Here is a 13,221-nt window from a genome sequence, read left to right on the forward strand (position 1 = left end):
GCATCGCTCACTTCGAGGTGGCGGTGGGGTTTTCATGCTCAGGATTTACAGTGGGGTTCAGACCGGGACCCCCGACGGAGACGCGCTGTGCCTGCAGAGGGAATATGCTCTCATCCATCTCTTTATTTGGCTAAAACTCTAGTATAAGGCAGAAAAGGCCTGCATCATTTAGAAGCTGTAGAAACTAACCTGAACTAAGTACTTTTTGCTTCTTGGAAGTAATTAAATCAACAAAGACATTAATCAACAAGGTAGTTGGGATAAATGAGTCAGAACAGTTGTAATTACTCCTGAAAAAGAGATGCTGTTAGGGCATCTCGCAGTCTTGATGAGACTTCTTCATTACACGACCCAAACTGAAACCATCTTTTCATTTGTTTCTTTTAAGGTGCGCGTCAAAGCTCGATGCCGAAATGTGTTTCCCTGTATTTGTGGCTCGGTGTATCGAAACCGGTGGGAAAAACTGAAATCCGTCAATAACAGGGTGGATTACGCTCACGTCCCCCCGGAAACCGCAGTCAACTCACACGTGATCTCCTGGCTGAGCTCGACCTTTCAGACTTTAATTAGATTTCTCAACAAGGACTGAAGGGAGGTGCCATTAAATGTTGAACTCATATTTCTCCAAGGATCAAGTTTAATAACGATCATAATCTCTCAACTTTCTCTCTCACCAGGTTGAATTTTTAATTAGTCTTGTGGTTTACTAGACTCACATCATGTTCGGCCTCATAAGAGCTCAGTCACGGCCCGACACCGCCGTGCTACTTTTAATTTGTGTCAAATTCTACTTCATTACACCCCCTGAAAAAAATCACAATTATAAACTGTGTTTCCAGAATGACTGTTTTTCTCTTTTTCATTTTTGTAAAGAAGTCGTGTAAAAGGCACCGGCCTGACCCGGGCCTCCTGACCCCCCCTCGGAGGAGAGCCGCCCCTCAATTTGAAAACCACCGGGTTAGACTAAATCTGTTAAAGGTTATGCCAGTGCGTCACGTTGGGCTTGTTAGCAAGCTGACATTAGACTTCAGCTCAAAGCGCCGCCGAGTGAACACGGAGCCTCTAATTTGGCTGTCAGCTTTTTTTTTTAATTTTTTTTTTTTTTTAACTTAAATGAAGAAAATGATCTCCCCCTCCTGCTCCAGGGATCCGAGTTGGACGTTGGTTTGTGATCGCGTGTTGACTGGCAGATCTATCTCAGGATGTCCTGCAGAGGAAGGCGTGGAGGCCAAGGAAAGACGCAGGAGGTCGTGAAGACCTTGAAAAGCAGCTGCTGGTAAACATCTGTAGAGCATTAATCACTCTGTTTTCACCACAGCAAACAACAAAAAAAACCTCCCGCTGGACCACTAGCTCCAAAAACTGGATAAGGATTTTATTGATAATTGAATTACATTTCTCTTTTATACATATTTCATAAATGATACAGGATTTTACATTTTCTGTTGTTTTTTTTTTTGCCAACATTACAGCATCATATGTCAACAGAAAAAAAAAGGAAGAAAAAAATAAAATAAGAGGTCAGAATGAAGTTCAAGATCAATTCAATCCAATATTCTGCTTCACGCTCCAGGCATTTTAAACATGTCGTATCGTAAGTGCTTGCAAACAAAAACAAAAAAATTCAAAACTCAACACATTTTTCAAAAACATAAAGCAATCGTGTGACTTTGGAGGAACAAAGACTGAGAGGGGATGAAAACGGCGACAGGTTTTCCCCGATAAGCTCCTGCACGGAGAGCGCGTCCAACACCTTCCCTCCGGAACGAAGTCCGGGAGAAGAGATCACAGAGCCTCCTTCAGAGGTGCACCGAGTATGGAGGGTGTTTTTCCATTTCCTGGGGAGAATGAATGCGCGCTAAGGGAAGGGATGATGGGGCGGGGGCGGGGGGATACACAAAGTGAAGACGGGATCGGGCTCTGATGGTTGGCTGGAGTTTAAATCAGATTCGGCAGGGCGGATTCTAAAGACGCAGCCCTGTCCACTGCCCTTTATAACTAGGAATCTCTACAAACAACGTTCTTAAATTATCTTTGCAGTTATTTTTGATAAATCATCTTTTTTTAATCTTTTTTTTTTAATATAATTTCCCATGTAAACATACATTCATGCAACACCCTCTTTAGAATAAAGTTTCCCTATATTTGATATAGTTTATTTCTAAAAAATAAAGAAAAAAAAAAAGGCAATAGACGGTTGATGGCATGAGTAAAAGGAGCAGGAGGAGGTGATGATGGGACGGAGGAGTAAGAACAGCAGAGGAGGACTGGATTCTCTCGCCCTCTGCAGCACATCTCGAAGGAAACAGTTGTGTGTGTGTGTGTGTGTGTGTGTGTCATGGTGTGTAAAGGGGCCTCCGTAGAATTTAACAGAAGAGCAGAGTTTAACGCATCCATAAAGGCACAGATTTTCTTCGAGATAATACACACCAACACACACACTGACAGATCAGACCAAACCCTACCAGGAGATTCGCATGGCTAACCTTTGATTTGACCTTAAACTCATGCATTTTGATATAAAATCTTCAGTTAAACACAACAATCTCCACCGGTAGGATTGAGTCAACGGTTCACACACGACGGGGGGTCAGGGGTCACCGTGCTTCCCCTCGATCCTACAGTTTCATTTAATGAGATAAACGTGGAGGGCTGGAGAGAGAGGGCCGCCAATCCTCACCCTGAACAGGAAGTGATGGAAAGCTGACGAGGATCTGTTGAGTGTTGGACCAGAAAATCAGGACAAAAAAAGGAGGACTTAAAAAAAAAAACTCCAAAACAAATAATATGGCTTCTATAACCTTTGATTTGACGGGGAGGGGGTGAGACTCAAGCTAAATGTAGATGAGACTTCAGCTCGATGTGGCAAAGAAAAGTGTCCAATTGAGTACAAAATTGCAATAATGCTCCTACACATTCACAAAGTTTCTACTGAGGGCATACCACAGCATGCAGTCTACCCTGCCTTGCCATCGAGGGAGCAGGGGGGGGCGGGGCATTACAGCAGCAGTGGGAGGAGAAAACTCTGGCTTTATTCAGGATGTTGAATAAAATTAACAAACAAATAATAAAATTAAAGACCAACTTGCCATGACACTCTTTTCTGGTGTTCTCTATACAAACTTGACAAACCAAAACGGACTTGGTTTTTTTAGACTGAAATGAGAACATGAATATTTTGACAAAAAAGCGACTGAGCTGCAGGCGAGTTAGTAAATCTGCTTGTTTTGTTTCCCTCAGAAGTCATTCAAGTTCATCAAAAATACGAAAGTTCAACATGCCTGCAGGTTTGAATGACCTCTCATTTTAACCCTGTCATTATGCTTAGGATTTCTGCAGCAATCTTTGCATTCATCAGATGATTACAGAGGTCAAGCATGGCATCATCCACACCGGTACTACACAACGCTGGAAAACAGTCGATTGCAATCCGAGACCGTTTTTTTCCCCCCGATGGGATGTGATGCAATGCTTCCCCCACTTTGGCGGCCATGCAGCAGAGCTTTGGATCCAACTCTGAACAAAAGATGATAAAAATTACATTGCTCATGTTTGTCATATGAAAGAGTTGAGGATTGTAAAATGCATACAGTGTAATGCTTTTGTGTGTGTGTGTGTGTGTGTGCATATGTGACAGGCTCAGCAGGGGTCCTTCATGGCAAGAGGACCTTTAGTGAGTTTGTCCATGAAATGAAGTTTAAGAGAGCTCCTCCCCCCACTGAAAGAAAAAAAAAACTAGCCTCTGGTCATCTGTTTATTTGATTGTATACATATATATTTATATTTTTCATAACAAATATACTATGGCTTTCAAAATAAAAAGTGCCAAAATATTGTTTTTTTTTTTGTTGTTTTTTTTGGAATAAAAGAACACACAGTGATGTTGTTGTCGGTAGTACTCTCATTTGCAGGCCGGGCCACTTGCAGGACATCCAGAGGAAGAGGAAAAGAGGCGAGCGGAGGCGGGCTCGGGGGGGGGGGGGGGGGGGGGGGGGGGCAGCTGTCCGTCACCTGGAGGAGGCGTGGCTCAGAGAGGGAAGCGGCAGCAGGATTCAGGCTCCCTGATGGAGCGACTGCAGTCACAACTTCCTTGTAAACGTTGTCCTTTGGAGCTCGGCCCGCCAAAAGCAGTTGCACATGTGCGTGTGTGCGTGCGTGTGTGTGGGCGTGCATGTGTGTTGACAGTTTGACTGCTAGAGGAAATCGGGGCTATTTGGCCGTGTCGACCTGCGGAGTAGGCCAGGATCGGAGTCCCAACATAGCCTGAAAGTCCCGTACAAACACACACACACAGACACACACACAGACACACACACACACACACACACACATACACACACACTGAACTACGGCTGCCTGTCTTCGTGTTCCTGGTCCTGGAGTATCTACAGGCGGGAGGATTCCTGTTTCACCCCTGAAGCCTCCTGCAGGCCGGTCCGTAGAGCCCGGTTGAATTCCATCATTGTCGACTTCCTTCCTTCTTCCCATCATGCTCTCTATCCTTCAGCTGAGAGAGGTTTTTCAGTTCCTGGTATTCTCACCATCTGGGTTTTTTTTGTTTTTTTTCCCCCCATCTTTTGCAATTCCAACTGGTTATTTCAGTCAGGAAAGAAAAAAAAAAGAAGAAAAAGAAGAAGAAAAAAAAACAAAGGAAATGAAAAGAGGAAGAAAAACTAACTCCCACTGTTGAGGAAGGAATGGGGATTATTGGGAGTGGGAGGGACAGGGGGGAGAGAGGTAAAGGAGGAGGGTGGAGGATGGTGGGGGGTTGGGGGGTAGAAGGGGCGTTGCAGGAGCCGTGAGAGGAGGGAGTCACTCGTCCCATCAATCTTTACTGTTGGCGAGCTGCTGAACCGGGAGCTGCAGCTGGAGCGGGTCCCGTAGACGCTTCAGATCCAGCTCCACCTGCAGAGAGCGGGCGGAGTGAAGATGAGAGCGGGAATTATCTCAGACGCTGAAGCTGTCTCCGAGCGGCCGTACCTCGGCGATGTCGTCCTTCAGCTTGTTGTACTTCTCGATGTCGAAGCGTGTCCGTTTCACCCCCTTGTGGAAGAAGAGCAGGTATTGCCGGTCTCTGGCGTCGGGATAGACGTACTCCTGCAGGTTACAGAGACACAGACGGCACGCTTCGTGAGAGGAACCCGTGTATCAAACACACTCCGTGTCCCGCATCCGAGCCCTTGAGCCAAATCGCACTAATGAGAAATAGAGATGAACTCCCAGCGTCCTTGGACTTAAAAATGAGCGGTAATTTATGAACGCTGGATTAAATTCTGAGGGACAACCATGTAACGAGAACAAGCCTTAAAAAATCTAGTTAATTTCATAACCGTGGTTGTGAAAAAGTCTGCATGTTATTAGTCCAGGATCCTTTTGTGAAGTACTTAGGGATGCTGGATCACGTCTGAATTTGTCTTCGCTTTGTTGGTGGCATCCTCTGATGTTTCTGGGTTCAACAATACTCAGACAATTTCATGAGCAGCTGTGCCAAAACAAAAAATAATTTGTTTTCTCAAAGATGGAAATGAGTTTTGAATTTGATGAACATTAAAAAAAAAAAAAAAAATCCAACTTACAAATAGAATTTGATTTTTATCTCACGCTACATCAGAAAGAAAGAATATTAAAACCAAGAACTAAAGAAGTGTTGTTGGTACTGGTGAATAATTGTTGTGGAATTGCTCGTTTCAGATTCAAACGATGCACACAGCGACCCGACGCCTTACCTGACGCGTGAGAACGAAGTAGGCATACATGGCCATGGCGGTGCCGTAGGTGATGAAGTAGGTGACCGGCTCCATGATGTCCCAGGAGTACTCCCACCATGTCAGCCGGGCCAGGATGCCGAACTGGGTGGCCATGTATGCCATGCCGCCCCACAGCACCCAGGTGGTGCGCCGCTCGGCTTTCTTACTCAACTCCTCTTTCACCTGCACACAGAGGAATCTGTCAGAGATAGACTCGCCAGTAAAATATCGCAGGGTCATATTTACTGATTAAGAAAAAAAAAAAACTGTTGCTGTCGCTGGTCCGTTGTCCAGATTAAGATATAATTAACGCGGGTTACTGTTACTGTTCTGTTGTGGTCACACAAATTAATCATCTCATTACAGGGATAACAAAGGCTTGATGGCCTTTTAGCGAAACACATGACGGCTTAACTATCCAGTGATTTTTATTGGCTGAATCAAAACAATGAGGCGTAATTCACATTAATGACATAATGAAATGAAAGGGAAGCAAACACGGCGGGTCATAAGGCTTTCCGTGGAAACATATGCAGCTGGAGCAAAGATTTCAAGCGTCGCCAACGGACGCGAGTCGACCTTCTCGAGGGGGCGGAGCTGAGAGTTGAGGTCCTCCAGTCGTCCGATCAGCTCCCGCTCTTTGCTGAGCTGGTGCTCCTCGATGCGCAGCGTGGTGTAGAGCTGCTGCACCAGGAACTTCACGTCGTTCAACCTCTCCGCCTCCTCGTGAGGAAGCAGCTCTGAGGGACACACAAAATCCACTTTCTGTTTTTTTTTTCTGCGATGACCCAGACGGGGGAGGGAATAACTTTAATTACGGTGGCACTAACCTCTCCTAGGTGGCCGCACGAGATGCGTGGTGTCATTGATGACAAGTTTGAAATCGTCCAGCAGCAGGATGTCTATTCCTGTGGAGGAGGCAACTCTGGCTCCGTCTGGAGAGGGAGGCAGTCGGAGAGAAAGAACGCCGACAGGGATCCACTTCAAAACACTGCTGTCTGATTATTGTGAGCCGTACGAGGCGCATGCAGTCATATGCCAATGTGGATTTGGACACCGAGCCTGTCGCTGTGTTTGTTTGCATACCCAAGGAGTAGATGGCTACCCGGTCGATGCCTCTGTCCTCCGCCTGGAGCTGTTGCAGGAAAACCCCGACGCAGTCGCTGAGAGGCTTGAGGGTGAACTGACAGCGCTCTCGCCGGGACGGCAAGCTGACTGAGATCACTGGCAGTCCATTCTGATACACCACCGTCACCTCTGAGGGCGTCACAGTCGGAGAAAACAGGGGTGAGAGAGACGGATGCCACGAAAACAAAAGATGAAAATAACTTTGCAAAAAAGCAAAACCTTAAACACCATGATCTGAATTATTGTTTACGTAAATCTTTACTTCCACCACTTTATGACAGAGGAAACCTTCAAACCCAGAGTAAGAGGAGGTCGGATGTAGTTATTCTGCACAGTTTGAGCCAAACTGAACCAGCATCTCTAACACAGGTGTGACATTTTGTGTAATGGTATTTTCTTTGTTGCAAAGAACAGTTCCACAAGGTGCTGAACTGCAATGTCAGCAAAAAAAGCTGAAAAACTCTTAAACTGAGAAGTTTCACAGTAAACGGTGTAAGTGAGGTGAGTGAGACCAAGGCCACCTTCAGGACAGACGCCCAAATAAGTAATCTTTCCTCCTGGGAAGAACTCGAGAATTTTCGGGAAAAACACAAGGGCGGGAATCATTTCAGAAAGCAAACATGTAAAATAGAGTTGAACCACCTCTGAAAAATTCAAGCATCCAGCATCAATGTTTCACAAGTCATGACTTATGGAGGTGTGTCACTCCAGAGCGGCGCTCCTCTTCTGCAGACTAAACACCCCTTTCTAAAACCTGCAATTCTCCTAAGGTGAAGCTTTAAACTGCGCGTTGAGTACAATGACAATATTTTTTCAATAAACGAAAGTAAATAAAGATGACAAGTCGAGACGAATAAGGTAAAACAGTGAATCCAGAAGGTTGGTTTAGTTCACACAGAACAGAGGTTTGGAGTTCATTTTAAGTTCAACACAGGTGATCATATTTGCACGACATGTTTTCCTACTCTCACTCCCGTTTTTGCCAGAACAAGCCATCTTCAGCTCCTGATAAACAGCTCAGCATTAATATTGATAGCTCTTCCTCACAGACTATCGCCGATGCCAAACGCAGATAGCGGTTGTTTCCCTCGGACAGACCTGGAAAGACATCGAAATGATGTCGTGTGCGATAAGACTGAGAATCCAAAAGACCTTGAGGTAGATGTCAAAATCTTACTCATTTCCTAAAAGGTTTCGGGCTTTTGAAGCAGCAACAAAATGAAGATGAAATGAACTGGAGCACTTGGCACTAACAGAACCAGCTCCTGACAGACTTTTCAAGTTCATGGTTTGGATTGTCAAACAGCTGAGCAGCCACTCTACTGTGTGGCACATTCTGGCATACTAATAAAAGCCCTCATCTCTGTTGGTGCGTAACCAAACTGTGGCCATAATGAGTCTGCATAACTTTGACTGTTATCACGCTGAGAGGTCGGTAATGACGGAGCTCTGAATCAACACGCAGGGCTGCGAGCCCGGAGGAGAGACGATAGATCCGAGCTGGCGTCTGGATGCTGCACCCCGAAACCCCCCCACCCCCCGTCCTAACGTCTCCTCCTGCTTGGAGCCGCCGCAGTGAATCAGCACCTCTCCGCTGCGAAGGATCATCAGCTGGCACAAGTGGCACCAGCTGGGCAAGTTTTCAAGTTGGGGGGCGGGGGGGGGGGTCTCGGGCATGTTCAAAGACTAGGAGGCTCAAGCAATCTCATTTCAGAGGCGTTTCGTCACCGGCGACACTTTAAAACTCCGCTACAAACCGAGCTGTTCTCCTCCCGCACCTGCTCCCTTTGTCCTCCCCCCGTCCCGTCCCGTCCCGTCCCGTCGGATTTCTTAAAAAACCGTGAGGATCTTGCGCCTGCCTCCGCCGCCGTCCTACAGCTGATAAACATCAATCTGAAATCAAATCAGCCTGCTCTGCAATGCCTCTGCCTCTCCTACCTTTCACCCCCTCGGTCGCCCTCCATCTCAGCACACAGGCCAACAGATGCCGCCCAGAAACAGATTCCATATTAATGACTGCTGGCTGTTAACTCCAAATTAGCCCCTGCTGTCAGATCCATGCAGAATTTCCCTCTGGTGCAGATGTCATTTGTATCCGATTGGACACAGAGTCTGGTTTCAGGGATTTGTTTTCTAAAAGGGGGCCTCCCCTAAACAAACTGGAATGAGTTATGGTTTCATGTGAAGTGAAGACTTACCCTCTGAAGCAGCGGCGGTACACAACAGTCTCTGGCCATGCCATGAGGGGGCGCCCTTCCAAACCTACAGACAGGACAACAAAACGACACAGCTGGTTATTCTGCTGTCGGACAGGAATCAGAAATATTGTTGGCACAGGACGACTTGACATGACCTTCAGCCGTTCCTCTCTAACATTCAAGTATTAAGTTACAAATTGGCTTCCTCTGCTTCAGTTTGTTGAATCGCTCCAACATGTAAACCGAGCCGTGGCCAAGAAGTCAGGATTAACACATCTGAAACGGCAGCGTTCCAGGCGCAGAAAAATTACTACAAAAGTCAAAACACACACACACACACACACACACAAACACACACACACAATTTAAATACAGAAAGGATTCAGGCACACAAAGCTCCACTTGATGGAAAACACCACAGTGGGAGGTAGAAAAATGCAGCCTGAATCCCAACACTGAGGTTTAGTATAAATTCTCCACTTGTGTCACAACTGCAGTGATGAGAAGAATGTGAATGTGGGAGCTCAGTTTGGGGAAACCCTCCTATGTTTTTTTTTTTTTTTTTCCTGCTGCTACAGTTTGAGGCAGGCAGTGGAGAGGGAGTGCCCGTGCACGCCGCACATGTTTCAAATTATAGAGCTCATCATGTTTCCTGATGAGTCTGAGGCAGAGGACGGGCTGTCAGATCGTCTCACCATTAAAAGCAGCGAATGAGGCTGAAGATGAGACATCGGAAATGAAGCAGGGCGAAAACGCCAGCAGGGATGAACACAACTTCTCTGATTGAAGTTTCAGCTGTGTGCACAAGCACAAATAAATCGTGCCTCCGACACTGGAAAAGGTTCTGCTTTCCGTACACTTATCAACCCTTTCATGTCTGGGAGGAGGCTGGAAATTGTTTTTACACCGTCGAACAGATGAGGCCTCACTCAGATGCTTTTAATCTGTGCAAAACAGTGACGCTATCAGATCTGATGACATGCCGGCACTCAGTGACCCTTACTGAGGTAAGCCACAACGGTTGAGATTTGGGAGCTCTCTCGGCTCCAGACTAGCTGTTATTGAATGACATGATATCTCAAGAGATCGAAGTACATTTAAGTTGATGTGTATATCCTGCCACCGCAAGCAGATGCTTCCTAATGCTGGGAGGCTCAGCTACGTACAGGCTATACAGAAAGCTACAGTCTGCCAGCGACACCAGTTCCGCATGCTGGGCTCGCAAAACATTCAATAGTATATTAAAATCTTGCATTATCTCCATGCTGCAAGATAATTTTGGACAAAGATGAAAAATATTCTCCATCAGGAAAAAACACTGAGCAAGAAATAGCTGAAGATTTCTCCTGTTATCGTCCAATTACTGCTGCTATATTTTATAATAAAACCTCATGTTTCAACCCAAAGGGACTTTAAGGCTGTCATATATTGCGGAAGTGTCTCACATGTGGGACGACCTTGCAAAGCATAAAAATGGCAAAGGAAATTAACAGCATGAAATGAACAGCAGATGGCAAAAAACGCAAAAACTCTCATTGCAGGTATCAGTGATGTTGCAATCAACTTCAGTGCAAGTGAAACAGCACAAGCATTAAAGGCAAAAACCAAGAGGGTGAATTTATTAAACTCGGCTACTGAAATCCTCAGATTTGACAAGCTGCATGCCTTCATCAACATAAATCTGTAATTTCTTCTAAAAAATTTTCAGGTAGTCCAAAAAGGGCGTGATTAATGATCCGTTGCTTATATGTTGAAATAAAACGGTTCAATAAGGATGTGTGTGGCGAATCAACTAAAACGAGTGTGACGCTCTAATTTGCTTCAATCAATGATATCTGGAAATCTGTTCATTTTAGAAATTCTCTTTGTTAGGCAGATTACAGTTTATAAACAATTCTTCTTGAACTATCGTATTGTGCGCACAAGCGTGATGAAGCGAAAACCTGACTTCCAGCATCGTTGAAAGCTCGGTTATGTGCTTGAACATCCCGGCCAACACTGTGACACAGGCACTGCAGGTTTAACAGATCTGTGAATTCTCATATTGATTAGAGTTTTCTTCATCAGACCATCTATGTCATGACATATTCATTGCATATAAAATGACTTTGAGCTGTCTGTGAAGCTTTGCAAGCAGTGATCCCGACATCAGACGGAGACATCCAGCCCCAGCTCGAGCTGTCAGTCAGCTCCTGCTGATTTAATGCCCATCCGGTGGTGTGACTGTCAATCAGTGTCCTCAGCTGTCTGATCCAGATGGACGATTCTTTCAGTCAAACAGGTTGATCCACTGCAGGCACGAGAGGCAGAATGCTAACTAACAGCGACTGTAAACCGCCGCCACACAATAAACTGCAACTATTAAAACAGAGCTGGATGTTGCCTGACATTTATTTCCTGTTCAGCACCCGGATATAAAACACCTGAAAACGACATTTAATCCCGATCTGTAATGATGCCGTTTGTTTTTCTGGGTGTTGAGCTGAACCTCAGCTTGGGGTCATGTCAAGGGAGAGTTTTTCTCACCAGGCATCTGCAATGCAACACGGTGCTTTCTGCACCTTTCGGAGGCTCGGTGAGGGTAAAGAGAGGGCGGCTCCACCTGACTTTCTGTTCCACTGATGTTCACACCGGCTAATGTGCAGAATGGCAAAGAAGGAATTAAAGAAGTTTGAATTTTTTTGTGAAACTAAACACCACTGCAGCAGTTGGGCAGCACCTCTAGAGGATGAATGTGTGTGTGTGTGTGTGTGTCTTAAAACAGAATACCAATTGCCGTCCCATGGTGCCACATGGAGCCCAAACAGTGATTAGGCTGCTGATCAGATGACATGCTGAGATAGGGGCTTTCTGGCTGCTCTGGAATAACTGCACAGTCTGCAGAGAGCTGCTCAGCACTACTTTGCTCATTCATTAACTTCTGCTACTCGGAGCCAAGAAGATTTCACCGAGATATCAGCAACATCGCCGTCACCGGCCCACGCACCCTGACACTGGGGGGGGGGGGGGGGGGGGGGGGGGGGGGGCGGCAAGCGCCAAAAACATATGCAAATACAGCACTGGCTCGCGCATCCATCTGTGGAGTGACTGTACGTGTGTGCACCTCTGCAGGTGGCGTGTGTGTGCGTCCACCCGTCTGCTCGCCAGCCTGTTTGTCAGCGGTAGTTGCAGAGCGACTGAGCAAAAAAAAAAAAAAAAAAAAAAAAAAAAAACCCTACTCCCCCCCCCCCCCCCCCCCCCCCCCCCCCCCCCCCCCCCCCCTCTCCCGCCCGCCCTCGGTGCACAGCCACCGAAATGCTGCCTGAAATATTTAACAGCGAAGCAGCAGTCAATAGCACAGCAACCTTGGAATCAATGTCACGGGGCGAAGAGAGGGGGGAGAAACACAGAGGCTGGCATCGAGGACGGCCGGCGAGATGGACAGACGAGCCGGAGGAGAGCCGGTGGCGAGCGGGAGAAAGAACGGGAGGATAAATGGAGCGGCGGCCGGGGAGCGATAGAGATAAATGACGGCTGGAGTAAAACGGCGTGAGTCGGGAGTGCGCCTGCGCCGCCAACCATGTGCTGCATATACTGTACCCTGCAGCAGACAATCCCCCCCCCCCCCCTCCGCTGAAACGTGACTGTAGCGTGAGCGCGTGTGTGTGTGTGTGTGGCAGAGGTGGTGGGAAGAAAACAAGGGAGAGGAGGGAGGGATGAAGGGAAACTGAAGCAGGAAGAGAGGAAAGTGAGGGAGGGAGTGAGGGAGGGAGGGGGGCAGGCTGTGAGTGGAGAGGGAGAGCATGGGGGAAGGGAGGGAGAGGAGGGGACTGCTGATCACTGCAGTAAAGGAATCCCTCGTCTAGAAAGGGGGGTTGCCCCTCGAATTCACCCCCCCCCCCCCACTCCTCCACCGCCCCCCCCCCTCTCCATCCTCATCTAACTCCCTCTGAATCCTGATGTGCTGGTTTTCATCTTCTTTCAGTTCTCATCTGCACTGCGCCTCAACTTGCTCCGCATCTCATCGTACCCCATGTGTTTATCGCTGCACTTCCTTCCAATTAAAAAAAAACAACAACATCAACAACAACACACTGCCCCTTTTAAATCTCAATCCCAAATTGTTAAAGTGCACAGTACGACCCAGCAGACAATACAGCAAATTAAAC

General features: G+C 46.8%; 1 protein-coding gene across 2 annotated transcripts in view; it reads right to left on the reverse strand.

The window, feature by feature from the left end:
- Positions 1 to 2,080: 2,080 nt before the first annotated feature.
- The window catches only part of mcu (mitochondrial calcium uniporter), a 58,480-nt gene continuing 47,339 nt past the window's right edge, over positions 2,081 to 13,221 (reverse strand). For both annotated transcript variants that reach the window (XM_030106372.1, XM_030106373.1), the window contains exons 3-9: positions 9,074 to 9,137; positions 6,834 to 7,004; positions 6,578 to 6,682; positions 6,327 to 6,487; positions 5,727 to 5,930; positions 4,981 to 5,097; positions 2,081 to 4,905 (exon numbers count right to left, since the gene is read on the reverse strand). In XM_030106372.1, coding sequence (XP_029962232.1) covers positions 4,825 to 4,905; positions 4,981 to 5,097; positions 5,727 to 5,930; positions 6,327 to 6,487; positions 6,578 to 6,682; positions 6,834 to 7,004; positions 9,074 to 9,137 — 903 coding nt within the window. In that variant the 3' untranslated portion in view covers positions 2,081 to 4,824. The remainder of the gene's footprint in view (positions 4,906 to 4,980; positions 5,098 to 5,726; positions 5,931 to 6,326; positions 6,488 to 6,577; positions 6,683 to 6,833; positions 7,005 to 9,073; positions 9,138 to 13,221) is intronic.

This window comes from Salarias fasciatus, chromosome 13, assembly GCF_902148845.1.
Source record: "Salarias fasciatus chromosome 13, fSalaFa1.1, whole genome shotgun sequence".
NCBI lineage: Eukaryota > Metazoa > Chordata > Actinopteri > Blenniiformes > Blenniidae > Salarias > Salarias fasciatus.